The sequence below is a fragment of the Vicugna pacos genome, chromosome 18 (assembly GCF_048564905.1).
Source record: "Vicugna pacos chromosome 18, VicPac4, whole genome shotgun sequence".
Lineage (NCBI taxonomy): Eukaryota > Metazoa > Chordata > Mammalia > Artiodactyla > Camelidae > Vicugna > Vicugna pacos.
Genome location: NC_133004.1, coordinates 35,239,792 through 35,262,304, shown reverse-complemented (window position 1 = coordinate 35,262,304; position 22,513 = coordinate 35,239,792). Strand labels below are relative to the sequence as shown.

The 22,513-nt window shown below is 47.3% G+C and overlaps 1 protein-coding gene across 2 annotated transcripts in view; it reads left to right on the top strand.

Annotated features, from left to right (window-relative positions):
• Nucleotides 1–22,513, top strand: part of GALNT17 (polypeptide N-acetylgalactosaminyltransferase 17) — a 361,038-nt gene that overhangs the window by 188,496 nt on the left and 150,029 nt on the right. For both annotated transcript variants that reach the window (XM_006201451.4, XM_072943074.1), the window contains exons 4-5: nucleotides 5,673–5,847; nucleotides 9,893–10,090. In XM_006201451.4, the coding sequence (XP_006201513.2) occupies nucleotides 5,673–5,847; nucleotides 9,893–10,090 (373 nt within the window). The remainder of the gene's footprint in view (nucleotides 1–5,672; nucleotides 5,848–9,892; nucleotides 10,091–22,513) is intronic.

Sequence of the window (22,513 nt, the reverse complement as noted above, 5' to 3'; positions counted from 1 at the left end):
CAACCAAATAACCAAAATGGGCATCAGAGAAGCTCACAGGAGCAGAACAAGGAATCAGACCCTCCAAAGGGTTGAAATTCACACTCCCCTCCCCTACCCCACTTCAAAATTGACCAGGGTTACAGACATAGAAGGCCACATCTTGTATGATTCCATTTTTATGACATAATCCAGAAGAGGCAAATTCACAGGGATGGAAAGCGGATTAGTGGTCGCCAGGGGCTGGGGAGCGGGCAGGAAATGGAGAGTGACTGCTGAATGTGTGTGTGGGATTTATTTGTGGGGGTGATGGAAAGTTCCGGAACTAGATAGTGTTGATGGTTGCGCCACACCAAATTGTACACTTTAAAATGGTCAACGTGGTTAATTTTGTGTTATATGTATCTTACCATGGTAAAAACAATGGGAGAAAAATAAATCAGGGCTTTTGAGAAGTTTTGGGTTTGTGGGAGAATCATCTGGAGTGCTGGTCAACCCCACCAATGCCCATTAAATTAGAAACACTTCAGGTGGACCTGGGAACCTGTATCTTCATGAGCTCCCAGGTGATTCCTGGGTGGAGAGGAATCTCACACTCTGAGGAGTGCTGGCTTCGAGGCAGGCGGTTTTGGGTTTTGGGTTTCTTCTTCTTCTTTTTTTTTTTTTTTTCTTTTTTAATTGGAACATGCCATATGTGCTGTTTTCTCATCCCAGCTGTCACAACCCATGCGTTCCCAGCTAGCAGCATGCCCACACTTCGGCAGCTGCTGGCGGGGGGACGTGTCGGTTCTAAGTGGCTGTGGCGGTGATGGGGGTGGTGATGGCAGCAGGAGTGGTGTTGCGGGAGTTGTGGTGCTCCTCGTAGTAATAGATGGTGGGAGTGAGACCAGAAGCCAGGAACGTCGGGGGTCCTTGCCGAGGGGCTGACCTCATTGTGAGGTGGTTCCACGCGGGGGTCGGGGGCCAGCAGTCGGGATCTCAGTTTCGGAAATGGCAAGACAAAGCCTCCCCATGTAGATTGAAAGCATCTCCAAGGGGCTTATTCTGCTTTAGACAAAGCAGAGCAGATTGGTTCCGGTGGTGGGGAAGGCAGAGATGGGCGGTAGCCAAAACTAGGATTCTGGAATGTCTGCTCAGTTCGAATGAGACCTATTCCCCACGCAGGGGCTCCTCCATCACAGAAAGGGTTGCATAGTGGATCAGCTCTAAGCCAGAGCTGCTCCAAGTGCGTTCCCCAGAACGGCAGCAGCAGCCTCATGGAGCTTGTTAGACCTACTGGTGATTCTGATGCAGGTTAAAGTTTGAGAAACACCCACATAACCTTAGACTGATTGTCCAGAGTCTCCAGACCTTGAGGGACAACACTCAATAAGTCTCATCATCAAGACTTGATAACTATGAGGGTTGAGAGGTACGTGGCCCGGCCCTGGACAGTGTGGTGCCAAGCCACATCCGTGTGGCACCCTGGTTCATGCACTGGTTTGCAGAGCAGGTGGACATGAGTCTTCTAGGTCAACCCTTCCTTCTGAGCAGGGTTTAGAGACAAGGCACAGACTGATGGTTTATTTGCTAGTATCACTGAAAGTGCAGAATCTGGATACAAATCTGTAATAATGTTTTTTTGCTTTAGTTCTCACTGTTTGTGACTTTTTTGTTGCTGATGTGTACTCCTTAAGCCTGGATGGTAGGTGGTCCTTTTCTTGTTAAGGACCAGATGTATCTCCCTTCTCGTCCCTTCTACTCTCGGGCAGTGGTTGCCTCTCCCCTCTTGATTCCCCAAAGGCTATTTACCAAAAACCTTAAGAAACACAAGGATGCCCAAAATGGCTCTAGACCAGTTTACTATTGGATTTGATAACACCGGAAGGTAAACATTTATTTTTGCTGAAGTGAGTTTTTGTTTTCTTCTCTGAGTCTGCCCGTGAGAAAAAGCTTATGTAGAATGTTTTTCTTACTGTCATTATAATGTCCAGGAGCAGTTTCAGCCGTTAAGGATGATAAAGGATCTTAGGTGATGGGTGTGACACTTCTTACCACCGTCAGGCTGGGGATTTTTTTCCTTCCATGGTGAGCCTGGGGGCCTTGTTTTTGCTTGGTGAACTTGTGGGCTTTTTCACTTTAAAGCGACTTCCAAATCTCAACAGCCCCTGTGCCCTCGCAGCTCTGTTCTACCAGGGCCAGCCTTTCTGGACATCTCTCCTAAGCAGTCCTACTCACCCACTTCTCCGAAGCGAACCCTGTCCCTGCAGGACCCAGCAGCATCCAGAAGGGAATTCCTTTTTCTCACTGGTCCCATCAGGAACCTACAATTTGTCTAGACCAATGGCTTGTTCTCAGCTCTCATTTTCTCTAATGCATTTGACTTTCCTGACATTGGATGTTGAATAACTCTTTGAGAACAGGGGTCGTGTCATTTTCAGCCATGTAGGCACTCTATAAATATTTATAAAATCAGTGCACGGGTTCTCCTTCGGAAACTCTACCCTTGATATGATTCTGCCCCTGTGATGCTGTTTCTGGCCAGTCTCGTCCTCCAGCTCTGCTTCCTGCCTCCCAAATGCACATGTTTCCCAAAGTGGGGTTCTAAATCTTCTTCGCTCTGTCTCCAGGAACTCTCATTCCCTCTGAGGCCATTGTCTCACCCCACTGTGTCCCTGACACTCTGTGCCCTGTCTTCTCACTCTGAGTCAACCCCGGGAAGCCTGCTGGCACCTCTGCCTGCCCCCAGCTGAGCTCGTCAGTTTCTTCTGCTGCCTTCCTTCTTTTCCTCTTTTCTAATGAACAGCGTCTTCCCGGTCCCCCAGACACCAGTGACTCTGTCACCTGAGCAGATCCAATTCCACGCCTATGTGTTTTGCTGTGTGTTTGTGAATTCTGGAACCGTGAGCGTGCACGTCCAGACCTGCTCTTAACTCACACACTCCCTTCTCCTTGGACACCACCAGCCAAAATCGTTTCTCCCTTTGTGACCCCCCTGCCCCACACTAGCATTTTCCCTCTACAGTCATTTTTCTTTGGCCATTAGCTCCTGAATATTGGAAATTTTTTTTTAACAGATCTCATCTCCTTGAGTAAATTGTAAGCATCTTGAGGGAGTGCTTGTATCTGAGTTGATTTTAAATCCAGGCAGGGGCACAACCCAATACCTTCTGAGGTCCAGAGCCATGTACAGGGACTGGGGAGTGAAGCCTTCTCAGTGATGCTTGCTCTTGAGCCCTGCTGGCCGGACGCTGGCATCTCCCTCAGTGTTCCCTTGAAAGCCCCAGGCGGTCACTTCAGTTGTGTTCAGATGTGTCCCTGAACCTTGGAAGACCGAGGATAGTGTTTCCCCCTATACAGTGAGCCCTGGTCTTTAACATGATGTTGACTAGCTGGAAAGATACGCTGTTGTTCACAGGGAGTTAACACAAATTAATCTATAGTAACAACATGGAGAGACCAATTAGTATTAGAAATAGCATTTTCAATGCATATCAAGGGCTTTGTATGTAAATCTCATTTATTCTCAGCAGCCATAGGCCAGTTCCAGACGATTAGGCATTATCCTTTTATCCTTTTAGACTTCTCCAGGCGCTTTAATGTCCCTGTCCCGCTAGCCTGGAGTCGTGGAAGGGCGATGTTAGTCAACCACGCTCTTCTGCCAAACTTGTAAATGCCTCTGTCTCTCCCCTGAGGTCTCAGTCACAACTGCTGAACAAACAGGGGAAGCCCTTGATACTTAGACAGAGGACTGGCGTGGCCAGGAGCGGACACCCGGTCACGGGGCACAGCCACAGCAGGGTCCCAGCTCACCTGAAGCCCCCGAAGGCTAACGGTGTCTGTGGTCCTGGCCGTGGCGCCCAGTGCTCAGAATGTTCTCCCCGAACTTACGGGGATTCCCAAGATGCCTGCCCTCCTGGGCCCACCCTAGGGAGTGGGCGGGACTCCCACTGTGTTACTCCGTGGGTGCAGGGCCTGTGCGTGGTCCTCTGCCCTCCACGGCACATCCCTTCTTCCCCTGCCCGCCTGCCCAGCACTCGTGGGGAGCGAGTGACCGACTGAGCAGCCTGGCCCGCCCAACCTTCTTGCTAGAATTCTTGCTTCAAGAAATGTAATTAACAGACAGGAAAACGCAGCCACCATTCAGTGCGTAGGTGGCCTCTAGAAGCTGAAAATTCTTTGGGCCACCCCGGTGCCATCACTGGGGTGAGTGACGCAGCAGATGGTCCCCGTGGCCTGGCTTCTCCACCAGCTCCCTCACCAGCTCTGGGATGACGGCAACGCTGATGGCAAAACCGGCCAAAACACCAACAATTGCCCAGCAGTCGGGCTCAGTGGTTCTCAGAGCGTGGTTCCCCAGCCTAGACCTTCTGGAAATGTAACTGGGGGCCGGGGCAGCAATCCATTTCAACACTCCCCTTCCAAATTGATACTGATGCGGCCTCCAGTTTGAGAACCATACTCCTGGCTTATAGGCCTATTTTTCCATCCATCTAAACCTCCATCTTCTGTACCTCCTCCTGGGTCATATGGCTGCATCCTTCCCGGGGACAACAGCCATGACCTAGAGAGGTCGGCCTTTCTATATACTGCAAATGTATGGCTTTTATTTGCTGAGAGATGCCATGTATGTATGACTGGGAAGTGAGGGGTCTGTACAACGTCTGCAGCCTTTTGGGTTTTTCTAGAGCAAAGTCAGAGGTGACAGTATCTCTTAAAGTATTGTCTGTGGACCGGTCCTCGGAGTGTGCACATCTCAGAATCCCCTCTCTGTCAACCCTTCCTCATCCATCCTTCTACATCTGGTGTTTCCCGCCTCTCCCCCTATTTTCACTGAGATATAATTAACATACAGCGTTGCATAAGTTTGGGGGGGTACAGCATAATGATTTGACTGACATATATGATGAAATGATTACCACAGTAAGTTTAGTTGACACCATCATCTCATAGAGATAGAGGAAAAAAGAAAATTTTTTTAAATGTTTCCCTGTGATGAGTCAGTGATTCTCACGTATCCGGAGGTATCCCTTTATGTCTGTGGAGTTAGACACTTTCGGCCTGTGTTTCAGCTCTTCCGTTTTCCTAGGTTATGACCTTGAGACAGGTTCGCCTCGCTAAGACTATTTCTTAATTTGCAGAGTGGAATTCGTCTAGTTAATTAATGGAATTAATCTAGCAACCACCTAGGGTTGCTGTAAGGATTAAGTTAGATCATGTAAATAAAGCACTTTGTACCACCTGCCGATGGCAGGAGGGAGTGTTCAGAAGTAACGTGATGGCGTTACTTCTCCCGTCACGGTAGCATTTGTGCTGCAGGGCAAGGACTTCTTTTACGTCCTACGACCAAAGCACAAACCCTGTGAATGTTGCATGTAGTGCGTGACTATGGCTCTGGACCTCCCAGAACACATACTACAAGAATCAGCAAATGGACAGATGGAAAAACCCATATAAAGTTGATAAACAGGACTCAGGGGACAGTGGGAGGACAGGAATGCTGGCCAAGGAAGGGAGGGAGGGCCGGAAAGCAAAGAAATCTCAAATCAGAGACGTCTGACTCACATGGAATGGAGTCTTTTCTACTAAAATTCCTAACATGCAAACTTTTCTGCAATCTTGGAACTAACTGAAGATCTGCTGGCCTCCCAGTGGGTTGGATGCACTTTTGACATGACCTGTTTATGGACCTTCCTGTGTTTTGTCATTTGTAGAGGAACTGAAGGCCCCCTTGGAGGAGTATGTCCACAAACGTTACCCCGGGCTCGTGAAGGTGGTGAGAAATCAAAAAAGAGAGGGCCTGATCCGAGCTCGCATCGAGGGCTGGAAGGTGGCCACTGGCCAGGTCACCGGCTTCTTTGATGCCCACGTGGAGTTCACCGCTGGCTGGTAGGTCACAAGCTGAATCCTAGGAGCACACCTGCGGCAGGGTCTGGAAGGCTAGAGTTCGGGAGGTGGGGCACTTTGCCTGTTTCCTCTGGGGGCCCGGAAAGAATGGAGAAGGGGTGGTTGAGAAGAAGGTGGACCGTAGTTTGGGATAAAACTGGGAAGCAGGGTGAAATGTGTCTGTTGCCTATTTAGTCTGTCATCTTCATCCTTGTTATTGTCATCCTCACCATCATCACCATCATCCTCACCATCATGACTATCATCACCATCATTAACATTCTCAGTGAAAATGATGCGTGCATTGGACAGAACTCAAGACAATCCTTGCTAAGGGAACAAGACAGACAGATTCCGACTGTTCTCTTTTGCTCCTTTGCTTGTTTCCATTTCTAGGGAGGATGATTGACTGTTCTTGTGAAACAAGCAATTCATTTGTAATTCTACCTACTCAGGCAAAGCTTCCCAGAATTTATGGGATTGTCTTTAACATTGTTTGGAGGAAGGGAAGGGTTTCTCCCTGCTGGTGGTAGCCCCTGATGTTTTTCCAGAACAATAGGAGAGAAACTGGTAAGCATACAGGAGTAGAAGATTTTGAATGTAAGAAGAGCGAAGCATCGAAAATGCCCAGAACAGCTAATGAGAATGTTAAAATTGGATTCGAGTTTTTCGGTTGTATGATTATTTCTAACTAACCAATGGTAAATCAAGTCAGAGGTTAAGCCTCTATGCCAGGGTTGCTTAATTAGTAAAAAGCAGAGTCTTTCATTTCATTAATAGTGTTCATTTACACTCAATGATACCATTACACTTACCGATACCAGTAAGTGCCGTTCATGGTACCATATTTGAAGAGCCAATATCCCATCACTAATTAAACCTTAAAATGTCTATTCTTTTTCATTTGAAACAAACTTTAGAATCCTTTTAATGACTGGGTAAAGAATGGTTATGCACGTGGCCACACAAAGGTTTGGAGCATGGAGTCACCGTTAACACCGGCCCTTTCAAGTGCCCATGAGTATCTGTTGCCATCTCAGACCCCAGTTTTCTCTCCTGGTTTTCCTGCCACCATCAGACCCTGATACACACTCAGCTGCACATGTGCCGCCCTGAGCTTCAGTTTCTCAAAATGTGGTCCTTAGGCCAGCAGCGTCAGCATCATCTGGGAACTTGTTAGAAATGCAGATTGTTGGGTTCCACCCAGATCTATGACATCAGATGCTCAGGGGATGGCCAGTCTGCTTTGATCAGCCCCCCTGGGGACTCTGAGGCTCCCTCACGTCTGGGAACACTTGAGCTAGAAGCCTTCTCAACAGATGCCCTTGAATGTTCCATTGGAATGTTAGCCTTGCCCTGTTTCACCCTTCCCCCCCATCACTCCCTGCTCATTTCTTTCCTGTTGAAACTGCTGGCACCACCCAGTCCCTTTCACTTGAGTCTTGGCCCCCATCATGTTCCGCATCCAGTCCACGTCCAGTATTGGCTGGGTTTTCCTTCTGTTTCTCATGTCTCCCTCTTCTCTGTCTTGACCTTCACTTTCCCAGCTCAGACCGCTTTATGTTTCCCTTAAACCAACTGACCAATACTTACTGGATGACAGCTGTGCCCCAAAGACTGGTCTAGGCTGTGATTTGGATGACCAACTGACTGGGTTTGCCCGGTACGAAGAAATTTCCCAAAATGCAAGAGCTTCAGTAGTAAAATCAGAACGGTCTCGGGCGAACTGGAACAGGTGGTCACTCAACTGGTTGAAAATATGGCAGGATTTGGTGTCCACCCTCCAGAACCCTATAGGCTAATTCCTACTGATCTCTGTGATCCTGTCTTAGCCCTTCAGACTCATTTTCCACACTTGGAGCAGAGTGTTATATGACTTCGTGGCAGGTAGACCATGTGTGACAACTTCTAGGAGGTTTTACTGCAGTAATGATTTCCGTCTTGTCCACCTGGCAGGTCTGCTATGGGTTGTCTGTCCGTGGCTCTGCTCCGTATGTCCTCTGTGACCTGAGACTCAAGGAGCACCCTTGCCTAGGAAGTGCCATTTCTGTGGCTCAGGGAAAAGAGTCACAGCTGAACCTTGCGATGGCCATGGAAGCTTCTGCTCAGAAATGACATCGTCACACTTTCTATTGTCCAAAGCAGGTCACACATCCAAGCTAAACAGTATCTGGTGTTGAGGGAGGTTGTCCCTCTGCAGAGAAGCACCTCAGGCCTCGTGGTAATAGGCGGGGCGTCCCCAAGAAGGGGAGCAAATCCCTGGGAACAGCTGTACGCTCTGCGACAGACTGGAAGACCCGGCTCCTCAGCGTCAGAGGCATGATTTGAACCCCAGTCTTCTGCCCCATGCTCAGCAACTTTCCCCGCTCAGTGATGGGCTGAGCTGACTGCTTCTACGTGCATGGCACCAGACCAGCCTAGGGGAAGGGTGCGCTGTTCAAGGAGGCCGTGGAGCTTAGAGGCTGGACCTAAAGCCAGACTCTCCAGGTTAGAAACTGTGTGGCCTGGGACAAGTGACTTAATCTCCCTGGGCCTCAGTTTCCTCGTTTGTAAAATGAGGATCATAGTATTTACCTCATATGATTATTCTGAGATTTGTCTTAGTCCAGGGCAGCACACGTAGCATGTTCAGAATGGTGCCCAGTGCTTGATAAACATCAGCTATCATGAGCTTATAAAGAAAAAGTAAACCTGTGCTCAAAGATCAGCCAAGACAGCGTGTGGTCAGAGTGACTTGAATAGGGGGCAGATGGTCTAAGAGTTGAGAGGCTGGAGAGAGTCTTCGACTGGGAGAAATTAAGACAGCCTTCCTGGGAGAGGTGGCACTTGATAGATAAACCTGTGTAGGTTCATCCTAGACTTCTTTCCTGGGCACAAGGGCATTCCTGGAGGACAATAGCAAGAGTGAGGGCTTTGGGGGAGGACAGAGCTCTGAAGTGCACCTAGACATCATGGGACGTCAGTCCCATTTGGCGTCCGCCTCTGTGGTGTATGCAGAAGTATTGGAGGCAGTAAATGGCCCAGGGTCTATTTTATTGCTCGTGTTAAATAGAAAGATGAAACGTGCCAACAGGTAATTCAATAGCTTCAAATGAAAAGAGATGGGATGGAGGCCGAGCGTCCTCATTACTCTTCCAAATAATGCAGAGGAATGGGATTTTCACTTGACTCTTTTCCAAAGCCTGCGCTCTGTTCTAAGCAGGGAGATTAATGCCCTGGCTTCTGAGAGCCATCTTTTCCTTCTCGAATGTGGGAAATGGTCCCTTCCCACGTCTTCCTCAGAGACGCACCCTGGCAAGGGTGTCTGACCATCTGCTTTCTCCTAAGCTGGCAGGGCCGCACGTTGAACCCCAAGCCAGGTCCCTGCCTATCGCCTGCTGCAGCCCCGGGGGGCGCAGGCTAGCTGGGAGGCAGGATTCTGCCTGCCTTTGCATTCAGTTCATCCCTGCCCGCCAACACTAACCCAGCCAATTAAATCCCTTTTAAGAAATCAATTAAATAATCAATTAAAACAATGGAAACAGTCACATGCACAAAGAAGCTAGCGAAATGCTCATTGAAATCAGGCCATGAAGGGCAGAAGTGACCTATTTAGAAGGTAATTCAGTTCCAGCAGGAAAAAACAGAGGCATCAGCCAGTGCCTGGGGGGAAACCGAAAACACTGTACAAATCCTAGAGTCAGGAGGGCCTTGCTTTGGCTCACACTGTTGGTATCACAGACCAGCCATCCATTCTAGGGCAGAAGCCCTCATGTTCTGAGTTCTTCATGCCTGTCACGCCCACGTGGGCAGCAATGTGGTGACCCCCCCAGGGACAGGGACTGAGCTGCGTGTCACAGCACCTCCCCGTCCTCCCTTCAAGCTGCCTGATCCGCCTCGAGCTGCCCCTGGGGGCCTTCAGTTTCCATCCATCTGAGTCCCTGCCTGCCCACAGCCCTGGCTTTAACTCCAGGCTTCTGTTCGTTGTCTGCCGTCTTGGGGTGTGTGCCAGTTGAAGAGTGGGAGAGCCTCAGGGGAGAGATGAAATCCCTATGTCTCTGTGTTTCAGGGCCGAGCCGGTTCTGTCCCGGATCCAGGAGAACCGGAAGCGCGTGATCCTCCCCTCCATCGACAACATCAAGCAGGACACGTTCGAGGTGCAGCGGTACGAGAACTCGGCCCACGGGTACAGCTGGGAGCTGTGGTGCATGTACATCAGCCCCCCGAAGGACTGGTGGGACGCCGGGGACCCTTCCCTCCCCATCAGGTCTGTGCCAAGCACCGCCCCGGTGGCCTCTGAGTCCCCAGGTCCCAGGGGAGAGGGGAGCCCCATCCCGGGAGGGAGGGGGGCTGGGAGAGACCACCTGGGGATGGAGCTGCGATGTGGAGGCAGCTGCTTTAGGAGCTTGGGGTGTCTTCCCATCAAAGGTTTCTCGCTGAGGAGGGACGCTGCATTTCGCTTCTTTTCGCTAAAAATTTTCCAGTGCAGCCTATCCAATGGCGGTCCTGAAAGGTGGGCAGCTATAGGAAGGTGCATGTTTTTTTATTCTTCCTCGTGTTTGATGAACCATGTGCAGGAGCTTTTAAGTATGATGTTTGAAAGGTATTAGTTCCTGGAACTTTTTCATACTTGGACGCCTGATGATCACAGTGATGGGTGCAGGGACAAGTGGAAAAGGGACATGTGACGGGGAACCCAGGGCCTTTGGGCAGCTCCGTCATGACTTTTGCCCCAGGTGCCCCAGCTTCCCCTGGAGGCAAGAGGGTCAGTCCCTCATGATGGGCCAGTTGGGAAGCTCAAATATAAAGGATGTCGAATGAAGTAGGTGGGTTTTGATGTCGTAATTGCTTCCTGTGGCTGCTGGGACCAATTACCACAAGCTTAGTGGCTTAAAGCACACGCATTTATTCTCTTACATTCTAAAGGGCAGTCATTAGAAATGAGCCTTTCAGAGCTAAACACAAGGTGTCTGCAGGGCTGGGTCTGTCTGGAGGCTCGAGGGGAGGATCCATTTCCTTGCCCTTTCCCAGCTTCCAGAGGCTCTTCTCGTCACACCTCCCTTTCTCCATCACGCGGCCTTCTTCTTCCCTGGACGTTCTCGCTCCCTCTTATAAGGGTCTTTGGGATGACGCCTGGAGTCCACGTGACTAATCCACGGTGATCTCCCTCTTGTCAAGGTCCTTTACTGAATCTGTCTGTGAAGTCCTTGCTCCCGTGTAAGGTGACATTCGCAGGTTCCGGAGGTTAGGATGTGGACTCCTTGTGGGGAGGAGTGGGGGAGGCGAGGAGCATGTTGTGCAGCCCACCACAAATGCTCTGACTTTCAACCAGGGTGATACCCGAGTTGCAGTTCAGTACTTTCTGTGACTTCTACATCAGGGTCAAAACTGACTTAAAATCGTCATGGTTCTGTCTTCAGTTTGCCCCCGTTTTAGGGCAACGTGTGTTTGTATAAAGGGGCAATTGTGGAACGGGAGTGAGGACTTTTTGCAAGGATCTGTGAACTTCTTCCTCAGTGTATAAATTTTTGATAAACAAGTGTGGGATTTTGAAATGGGCAGGACCCTCCCCTCTCCGTATTCTTTTATTTTCTGGCTCAAATTGAAAGCTGACATATTCCATTAGAGCGGAGCCACCCATGGGCGAATTTATGCAACAAAGAAGGTGATCTTCCAATAACTTGCTCCACTGGAAATGTCTCGTGGCTCAGTTCCCTTGGCAGCCTAGATGTTCCACGTCTGCGTGGAAGGCTGCAGTCCTACACCCTTGGATTTCTGCAAATAATAATGTAGACTCATCACTGAAGGGTTATCTGAGACCCAAAGCATAACCTTCAGGGATATTTAAAATCTGATGGTTGAGCTACCACCTCACACCCATTAGGATGACTATTGTATTAACAAAAAGGAAACAGAAAATAACAAGTGTTGACAAGAATGTGGAGAAGTTGGACTCCTTGAGCACTGCTGGTGGGAATATAAAATGATGCGGCTGCCGTGGAAAACAGTGTGGAGGTTCCTCAAAAAATTAAAAATAGACTGGCCATATGGTCCAGCAATTCCAGTTATGGGTATGTACCCTAAAGAGTTGCAAGCAGGGTCTCAAAGAAGTATTTGTACACCCGTGTTCATGGCAGCATTATTCACAATAGCCGAAAGACAGAAGTAACCCAAACGCCCATCAAAAGATGAACAAATAAACAAACTATGATGTGTTTTATACACACACACACACACAATGGAATATTATTCAGCCTTAAGATAAAGAAATTCTGACACATGCTACGACATGGATGAGCCTTGGGGACACTGTGCTAAGTGAAATAAACCAGTCACCAAAGACAAGATACTACATGATTCCACTCCTATGGAGTGCCTAAAATAGCTGAAGTCAGAGAGAGAGGGAGTAGAACGGTGGTCCCCAGGGGCTGGGGAGGAGGGCGGAATGGGAAATTGTTATTTAGTGGGTTCATAGTTTCAGTTTTGCAAGACGGAAAGAGTTCTGAAATTGGTTGCACAATCCCGTGAATGTACTGTGCACGTAAAAATGGTTGAGACAGCAAATTTTATGTTTTATGCATTTTACTACGATTTAAAAAAGTTAACGGGGAGTGCTTCAGATGGCCTTTAGATCTTGAAAGCTTAGGGTTCAAGCGATGGATACACAGTTTCATATTTTTGGCCAAACACGGTTTCCTCCCTGACGCACGGGGAGGCTGACCTCCAGCCGTGACAGATAAGGGAGTGAAAGTGTGACGATGGTATTAGGGGCAGAGGAAAAGAAATAGATACGCTGCTTTGGGATGCCCAGAACACATAGCCCTCCCTGCGTATGTGAGACACTAATCTAAAACAGAGCATGTATTTCATGAGTTACGGTAACCTCGACAGAAGATTAATATGCATCTTAAAAAACTCAAGAAAATGGAGTCGTGATCGTGAGTCATTCATATGACATGCCTCTCTGATGTACACAATAGAATCAAATACCAGTGATCGTTTTTTCATGTATCATAGCTTACGAAATGCTTAATCTGTTAATGGTTGATGGAGATATTTAATTGTAGGAAAGAATTTTTATGGCCCTTCTGATATTATTAAGCAGTTACAGTACCATTTCTTAAATGTCAGGATGTGGTGGTTTTCCCCTCCTCCCTGTGATCCTAATATTTTAATAGTAATAATTTTATTCTGATAAAGGATGGGGCAAGGAGTTTTTCACAGTCCAAATGGCATTAGATTGGATGAATCTTTAGATACTTCCCAGTAGGCAATACAATATAGATTTTGCATTAAGGAGATTTTATATCCTTCCTGTTTGACCTTTTTTACCTTTCTTCCTATGTATCTTTTTTTCCCCCTGCTTGGCAAACAGCCGTTTCCAAAGGTTTTCTGGTTTTCCTCTGCTCTTCTTTGTCTGCATCAGAGTTTCAGGTGTAGATAGGGGACAGGTGTCATTGAAGAGGGCAGAGCCGAGGGTAAGGGATGGGGGTGGGGACTGAAGAACACACGTCCCACCCAGGAGGCAGCTGCTGCCAGCCCCACGTGGTGATGCTGGGGGGACACAGGGCCAGCATTGTCAGGTCCTCAGACTTTTAAGAAAAGACACAAATTCAGATAATTTGGTGAAATCTCCTGACTTCTCAATGTTGACAATAAATCCTTTTTCTTTAAAACTACGAGGGCCAAGCAACATGAGTCTAGACTGGATTTGACCACTCGGGCCCCCAGAGTTTGGTCTTTGCTCTACCCCTGCTCCCTTAAAGACCTCGATCGTTCCCAAGGACAGTCCTAGCCCACAGTTCTCACCCTGGGAGCTGCAGGCACCTGCGGTCTGTGACATTACTGTGGGGCTGAGAGCTCTGGGGAAAGGGTCACTCAAAGCCGTAGCAGAAACACGGCTGAATTCCTGGAGCTTGAGTTAAGCCAAAAGAGAGCTCCCTCCTATCTCTGCTGGGTTTCACAGCCCTCCGCCGCCTGAGATTCTTCAGTGAAAGGCTTTGAGAAGCTCGGCCCCAGCTGTCACCTCTGTGCAGAGAAGGCTCTCAAATCTAGGTCTTAAGCCCTAATTTTTCTCCAAAGTGACATCATCTCCAATGTCACATCAACAACCTAGATCATTAGACCAGTGGAGCTTCAGCTTCTCTGAGTCAAGGACCTCCTCGATAATCTGAAGAAAGCCGTAGATTCTCTCACTCCTTAGCGTGTGTAAGTGGGCAGAACTTTGCAGATAATTTCAGGAAGTTCACAGATGCCTGGAAGCCGGCCTCCCAAAGATCCCCAGGGCTTGTATTGAGAACCAGTGCTGGGTGTTCTACCTGGGTCTCCCAATGGGAGAGCCTTTCTTTACCATTTTTTTAATCCCTCACTGATCTATATGCTTTCCGAGGCCAAGCCAGTGGCTCTTTCAGTTGTAACCCCGGTGCCTAGTGAGCACTTAGCACTTCGTAGGTTTGCTGACAATATCTGGTGAACAAACGAATGGATAAGTGACAGCCGCGGCTCAGAAGAGAGGTCGGGGAGGAGGGTACAGCTCAGTGGTAGAGCGTGTGCTTAGCATGCACAAAGTCCTGGGTTCAATCCCCAGTACTTCCATTAAAAAAAACAAATAAATAAACCTGATTACCCCCAAAAAAATTATTTAAAAAAAAAGAAAGAAAAAGAAGAGCGGTCAGGGCTATGAACGGTTAGGAAGACGATGAAATTACCTTGTGTGTTAAGCGTTCCCTGCTCCTCCAACCCCGCAACCCCTGACTGCTCCCAGGCTACCTTATATCTCCATGGATTTGCCTGTTTCTGGACAATTCATGTAAGTGGAATCATACAATATGTGGCTTTCTGCATCTGGCTTCTTTTTTACTTAGCATAGATTTTACGAGGGTCATCCACGTTGCATCACAGGTCAGTGCTTCTTTCCTTTTTATTGTATTTTTTAAAAATAATTATTCCTTCATTCAAAGAAGTACGATTGATATCTATTTACTAGGTTCTGAAATACATCAGTAAATCCAGACATCGTCCCTACCTTTGAGAACCTGTAGTCTGGGGGGAGTGCTCTGAGGAAAGTTGAGAAGTGAAAGAAGACTTAATAGTGATCATCATTTTCATCTTGTAAAAATAACTATATATTTATGTAATTTCTTAAAATTCTCTCAACAAAAAGGATAAATTCCTTTAGATTTCTTTCCAAATTTGAGCCACCTTATGTACCCAAACTGTAGTTTCCATTGGTTGAATCATACCAAGGGAAAAGCTATCAGTTAATTCCAGTTTATAATACCCATTCTACAGAAGGTCAGAGTTATGATTTTATGAAACTCTCAACCTATGGAAAAATGCATACGAGGGCACTTCCCATATCTCTCACCCTGCTTATTTTCCCCTCTAATACTTCATTCCTTTGTATAGTGAGTTTTTATTGTGACCTCGTTTAATGTGGCCACAGATCAACATCCCTTCTGGCTTTCATATCTGGTTTCCAAGATTAGACACCTTCATCCCCCACGGGAGGGGAGAGGTCACTTCCCACATTGTGGGGCCGCCATCTGCTCCATCAGCCACTTTCCCCTTGTTTATCATGAGTCAGGCACCAGTGAGGATGTTTCCATTGCCAGGAGCACTGACCACCAGGCTTGGGTTAGATTTAGATGGTAGGATGCCCGGAGGGGGATTCAGGGTACAGCTCACTCCAGCGAACCTCTCCTGACACAGTCCTCTCCCAGACTCCACTTCCTCACCCTCATTACTCAGCTAATTGTTGTTATCTGCTTTGAGCTTTCTGCACAATCTCTTTGAATATAGCATCTGTTATCTGAACATCCTCAGCTCAAATATGGACATGAAAGTTCCCGTTTTAACACAGTACGTAGGGCTGAGGGCACAGCACAAGGAGAGAGGGAGGATATGAAGACCTCTAAAGGAGGAAGGATGCTGACTGGCAAAGAACGACCCTTCAGAAGGAGCAGGGGGTGGGGTCAAGAACATGGATAGTACTTTGGTATTTTTAGGGCAAGGGGGTCAGAAATTAGGTTTATTTGTTTGTTTGTTTATTATGGAGGTACTGGGGATTGAACCCAGGACCTCATGCGTGCTAGGCATGCACTCTACCACTAGAGCTGTACCCTGCTCCCGTTCAATAATTCTTATTTATTTATTTATTTTTGTATTATTTTATTATTTTTTGGCAGAGGGGTGGTAATTTGGTTTTATCATTTATTTTTAGAGGAGGTACTGGGGATTGAACCCAGGACCTCATGCGTGCTAGGCATGCACTCTACCACTAGAGCTGTACCCTGCTCCCGTTCAATAATTCTTATTTATTTATTTATTTTTGTATTATTTTATTATTTTTTGGCAGAGGGGTGGTATTTTGGTTTTATCATTTATTTTTAGAGGAGGTACCGGGGATTGAACCCAGCACCTCCTGCAAGCTAAGCATATGCTCTGCCGCTGAGCTACACCCACCCCCATAGTTTGGTCTTGAAGAGCAGGAAGAGAGAGCTTGTGCTGTGTGACCCCCGTTTTCCTTCCACATTAAGAGGCAAACGTCACTGCTAAGAGTGAGAGTTAGGCCTTGGATTGGGGGCTACGGAAAAGTGATAAAGGTCTGGAAGAATTGCCAAGGTGACCAAGGACACAGAAACTAATTGATGGCCGTTTTGGGGGCCCAGAAATACAAATTCAGTAGATTTTCCATGAAGATTTCTTGACAAAAAAACCACGATGAATTCGGTTGTGCTTTGATACAAACTTACATGGTATTATTCATAGCATCATGTCCAGGTATGTGAAAAATTGTAGCAAAGATAAGAAAGAGGGATGTAATAGATTTAGCCTGAAGGCACCGTGGATTCCTGGAAACCCGCCTTAGCTCAGCAGCCTTCAGAGGTCTGTAGCTCACAACTTGAGAACTGCTGATCTCTCCAGTTCTTTCCAGCTGTAAAATCCCGTGACTTTTACCACGGGAGGGAAGGAACCATGAAGTCATCCAAGAGATGGGACGTTTTACAGCACGGTGCTTTCAGGGCACTGGCTGACGCTGAGTCAGGCATCTTCTGTGAAGTGTCAGCAGTGCCCGCCTGCTCTGTGTTAGGTGACCCTGTAATTAGCGACATTACTCATTAATAACTAATTCAAGCTGATGATTAACAATTAGCCATCCTTAATCCAACATATAATTTGGTAATAAATTATAAGGTATAGGAGCCATTAGAGCCCATTAGACTCCGGTTGTTGAAAGGGCTGTCCTGGATATGTATGGCTGCCGGCATCTCAAATTCTGTGCGCAAATGTATATAAAGGGAGAAGGTTATTTTTTTTTTTCTTCCCCAGAGGAAGATGACTGGCTTACACAGAGGAAATCGTTAGGTGAAGAGTCAGATTTTCTTAGACTTTGAGATAGAGATATCATCCCTACGCATCAACAAATATATTTTAGGAACCAACTGCGTGCTCAGCGTTGTGGTGGGAGCTTCGGGGCGGGGGGGGGGAGCGCTGGCAGCGCTGGTAAATCACATGATCCTCTTGGGGGAGTTCGTGGACTGTTTGGAGACCTGGGGACCAAGTGTGTGTAATTGCTTTATGAGTGGAGTGGATGGGAAAGCTTATAAACAACCGTAACTAACACTGGAATTTTCGATGTGCCAAGCATTTTTCTTTTGCTTTACACAATACAAATCCAGTATACCTCATCCTAGCCCTGTAAAATAAGGATTATCATTGCCCCCATTTTACAGGCACGGCTACTGAGGCACTATACAACGTCACGTGCCCAGTAAGAGATGAAACTGGGATTCAGAGTCTGTGCCCTTTCCCACTGCACTGTCTCTCCTGGAAAAGTTGTGACTTGTTGGGCCTTGCAAACTGCAGGGGATTTGCACCGGCAGAGTGTATGAGAGACAACACAGAGGCCTAATAGTGACAATGAGTGTGTCTGGGGTCCCTAAGCCAGCCTCGGGCTTGCTGGTCCACTAGAAGGAGTCATAAAGCTCAGAAAAGCTGCTTTGCTCAAGGTCATCATTTATTACAGTTAAAGGATACAGATTAGAATTAGCAAAGGAAAAAGCTGTATAGGACCACTGAGTCCAGGATAAACCGAGTGTGGGCTTCTGGTTGTCCTCTCCCCGAGGAGGTGCATGGACAGTACTTTCCCGAGGAGGTGCATGGACAGTACTTCAGTCTCCCACAATGATTGTAACAACATGTATAAAGTGTTGCCAGCCAAGGAAGCTCGCCTGAGCTGTGGTGTTCCCGGTTTTAACTGGGGGTCACTCCTGTCGGCGTGGAGCACCCATGTGGCTGACCTTGGCTACTCAGTCTCCAGCTCCTGCCCACCTCCCCCCACAGAGGTGAAGTTAATACCGCGTGGACCAGAGCCTCAAAGACGCTCAACAGGCAGGCTATTCCAAGGGTTTGTTGGTGATTATTCAGGAGCCTGAAAGACTCATTTCTTTCTTCAGAAATGTGCAGGGTTTGGGCAACCCAAGTCCACTGAGTTAACCCTCCACTGCGCAGTGAGGACAGGGTGTTTAGGGTCTGGTGAGGAGACGAAGGTAGGGAGTGTGCATTAAAAAGTGCAGGGGAAAAAGCAGAGGATAGATGGAAGACTGAGTAGACGGAGACAAGAGATCCACTTTATGGACCTAAAAAAGCCAAAAGGAGGAGCCCAGACTCCGTCCACTAGTCCAATGAACTGGAATGAAAATGAATTTTAAAAAACTATTTGAGAGAGACAAAAAGTAGAATAGTGGTTGCCTGGGGCTGGGGGAGCAGTGGCAGGAGAGGAGTGACTATTACTGAGTACAGGGTTTGGGGGGGCATGATGGAAATGTTCTAAAATTGATTTTGGTGATGATCATGCAACTCTGTCAACATACTAAGATCTATTGAATTGTAGGCTTTAAATAGATGAACTGTGTGGAATGTGAATTCTATCTGAGGAGCTGGTGGCCATTAGCAGGTGACAGCCAATCTTGCAACAAAATGAAGATGGCTGGGTATTAATTCTTGGCTCAGAGTCTCGTGGGGTCCCCCCTTTTTGGGGAAGTGACAGGGACAGCACAGAGAACACCGGGAGATCAAACTGAGGTCAAATCCCAGTGCAGCAGAATTTGTCATGTTGGAATCACAAGCAGCAATTCAGAAACCCAGGAGCACCTTAGAAAGAAGTTGAACGTCTCACAGAGACAGACCGACCAGTACGGTTGGCCAACATGGGCTGTGGCTATGATGCTGGCCAAGTGCAGGGTATTGTGGATAAAGGACAGGTTGACGACCACAGAGGTTAGTACTTCCCTTGGGATCTAGGAAAAGGAGACTCAGAAAGGGAATCTAGCTCAGGGGCCAAGTGAAGCCTGTCACCATTCAGGAAGAGAACAGTCGCATTAAAAGCTAGCCAACCTCCACCTTCTTTTCTTGCCCTCACAGTCTTCCAGTAGCACGAATGACCTGTTCAGTTTTGCCACCAACAAGGTCTCTGTCATTAGGCAAGTCACTGGCCATCTGTGTAAATGAGCTTTTAATTTTCTTAACCATAAAACCTACCCAGCATTTAAAGCTATATTGTTCCAGTAGTGGCAAATTTCCGTAACAAAGCTTTTGGCCCCTGGGATGAAAAGCACTAATTGTAAACTCTGAGTTTATGGTGTGAGGTGTTGTAAACAATTAAACGTTCCGGTTAATAGAGTTCTACTACAGAAGCAAAACATGGGGCAATTTACAGTTAAAAATAAAAAGACTTCTGCGAAACTCTGTTTGCTTTCTTCGTGGGGAAATCCTGGAGGAGCTCAGTTAATAGAAGGCAGTACTGGTCAGCTGCGGGGTTTCATGCTCTTCGGGAAGAAGCATTGTTACAAAATGGGATCGGAAACAGGGCATGGCTTTGCGGTTGCTGCACTTTATCCCTCTTTGCTTGATGAGCATTGATCCATTTCTCTTGCGTACAAACCTCAGTTCTAAGCAGAATGGAGGATACTCTCCTTGTGCTTCAGTCCTCTTCCAGTTTATCCACGTTGATACATTTTTGAGACCCCAGATGAGAACTCAGTGGATGACAGGGACTGCTGGAGAATGGGGCGGGGGTGGGGGTGCCCATCATATCCGTTTCTAAGGGAAGACATATCCATTTCTTTACAACATTGGCTAAGTGGTCAATTAGCTGGAAATAATGCCTCGTAGAGCTCACGGTTGATCAGGACCTTGAAGGGGCATCAACCTCCACTTCGTCACTTCCTGGGAAAGCAGCAGGTACAGCCCACATGGAAACACAGGACGTCACTGCCCAGGTGTCTTCGCTACACAGCCGTCCCTAGCTGACTGCCACCTTCTCGTGGTGCTCAGAGAATACCTGACCCCACAGCTGGGGAGCAGGTGGTTCTCAAGGGACTCCAAGTGCCAGCAGCGTGATGGGGTAGGAAGAACATGCCCAGGTCCCAGGGCTTGGGTTCAAGGCTAGCTTTGACCCCTGGCTTTATGACTCAGTTTACTTCTATAAAAAATCAAAATCAAAAAAAAAAAAAGCTAGATGTGCTGCAGATCTATTCTATGAGATCTTGGACAAGCTACTTAATTTCTCTGGGCCTCAGATTTTTCATCTGTAAGCAGGGATAATTTTACAGGGTGGTTGTGATGACTACACGAGATAATGGTTAAGTCTCCAGTGGTTAAGTCTTGCTCCTCCCTGGGAGAATCCTATAACCCTTTCCTTCTCACCTGGCCCATCCATACAACTGGGCGATTATGACAGATAACCTAATCATTGTATTATCCCTGACTTAGTGTCCTACCTATGGAGCAGAACCTGGGTTCTTGTGAAGGAAAAGCACTTCTCGTGCCAGGGGATTTGCAGAGAAAAACAAGGGGCCTGCATTTCCCAAGTCAGTCTCTTTTGAGGGAGGCTGTTCATTATGAAACAAAGTGTGCTTATACAATGGTGAACACACTGCTTTTGCGTGAAATTATGTTTTTTCTTGACGTCACCTATGTACCTTCAACGCCAGCCTGGATAGATCAGTTTTCTTTTTTGCATGATACACTGATATCGCTCCTAGACACCTTTCCTTTGGAAGCAAAATTCCCAGGCAGCGCCCTGGAGCTAGAGCAATGCTTGCAGGGTAACTGTTCTGGGCGATGACAAGCATCGTTCTCCGTCAACCAAAATGTATCATGACAGCTCACAGCAGCCAAGTAGGGGAATCTGAATAATCTTGGAAAGGCTTTTCTCCTCACTCACAGAGAGGTTCGATGTGGCAGGCTGCCAAAGGGCAGGAAAGATTCACTCTAAATGTAAGGACTTTTAAAAATGGAAGACACTTCACCTCTGAATTAAATGTCCAGTTCTTGAGTTATTCCTGGACATAAGTAAGGGAGCAATAGTATCATTAATTTTAGCAAATGGATCTGGTCGGGGAAGAACAATAAGGTTCAGATTCCTCTTTGGTTGGAGCTGGATGGGTATGATTGCGGGTGGATGGGGAGGGGTGGGCTCCAGCCATTAGTTTGGATAGCTTTAATCCCTCCTTTCTTTCTAGATGATTCCAGAATGTGCCATCTTCTGGGTTCTTTTATATTCCTTCTTTCTCCTGCTCTTTATTCCCATTCGTTTTTTCTCCTCCACTCTCAAAGCCCAAAAAGTAACTATAGATAACACTCGGGTTGAGTTCAGAGTGGAAAATACTCTCTTCTCCCTTTCCTCTTTGTTGCCCCATAGTTTTCTCTATATCGCAGTTGAGAACTTTTTCTTTTGTCTCCTGTTCCATTTGGTCCTCGGTGCATAATTAGTTATTCCTCAGTCATTTTTAGGGGGTCCTTTGGATGAGATGACTAAGACGCATATATTGTAACTTGTTCTCCAACCCAGACAGCCTTTTCCATTTCCCCACTGGTCCAGTAGCACTTGCTAGAGTTTCCATCCTCCAAGACGGGTTAGTTCTCATCAGACCTTACCAGTTACACAGCATTTGTTGTGTTCAAGCCTCTATCTGGAGCCCAGCCCTTATTCATTTTCTCCTCTCTTTTATGGAAATTCAGGAACACATGACTATTTCATTTCTCTTAGATTGGAGAGAAGGCAAATAGAATTTTCTTTCTGAGCTTGGAAAGTTAATTATAAGCACCGATAACCGAGCCTGTTGTGCCCTTCTCTGCCAAATAATGACCTGTCGGCAGCGCAGTGTACACAAATGGCTGTTTGCTGTTACCTCCCTGGACACTGAGGCATTCTTCATCTCGTCAACCCAGCATCCTTTTTAAGGCTGCATGAGTTTTTACACAAACTTTCCCAAAGTAGGGAAAGTCGGGCTGACACTTTTGCAATATCTCTCTGGAGGTTTAGGTCAGTCTTCGCGCTTTTTGTTGCCAACGAGGCTCTAAAAATAGCTTCTGCAACCAAGCATACAGGAAGTCAGGGGCAATGAGCATCATTTTCTCCGAGAAGTCCAGGCTCCTGTGTGGTTAAACTGCCCTGGTAGCACATCCTCCTAGCAGTAGAGAGGCTGTGCCCAGCTTGCTTTGCAGTTATGAACAACATTAACTATCAGCTGTGCATAATGGAGCAGTGGCCCCTTCAAAGCCTTTTGCGAAAGGGCAGCGTAAGAGGCCCAGTAAAACTCACCATCCCGGGAGGCCCTTTATAGACTTGGTAGGATACCCAAGTCAGTATTTTGGAGTCTGACTTCTGAGCATGAAGTTCAAA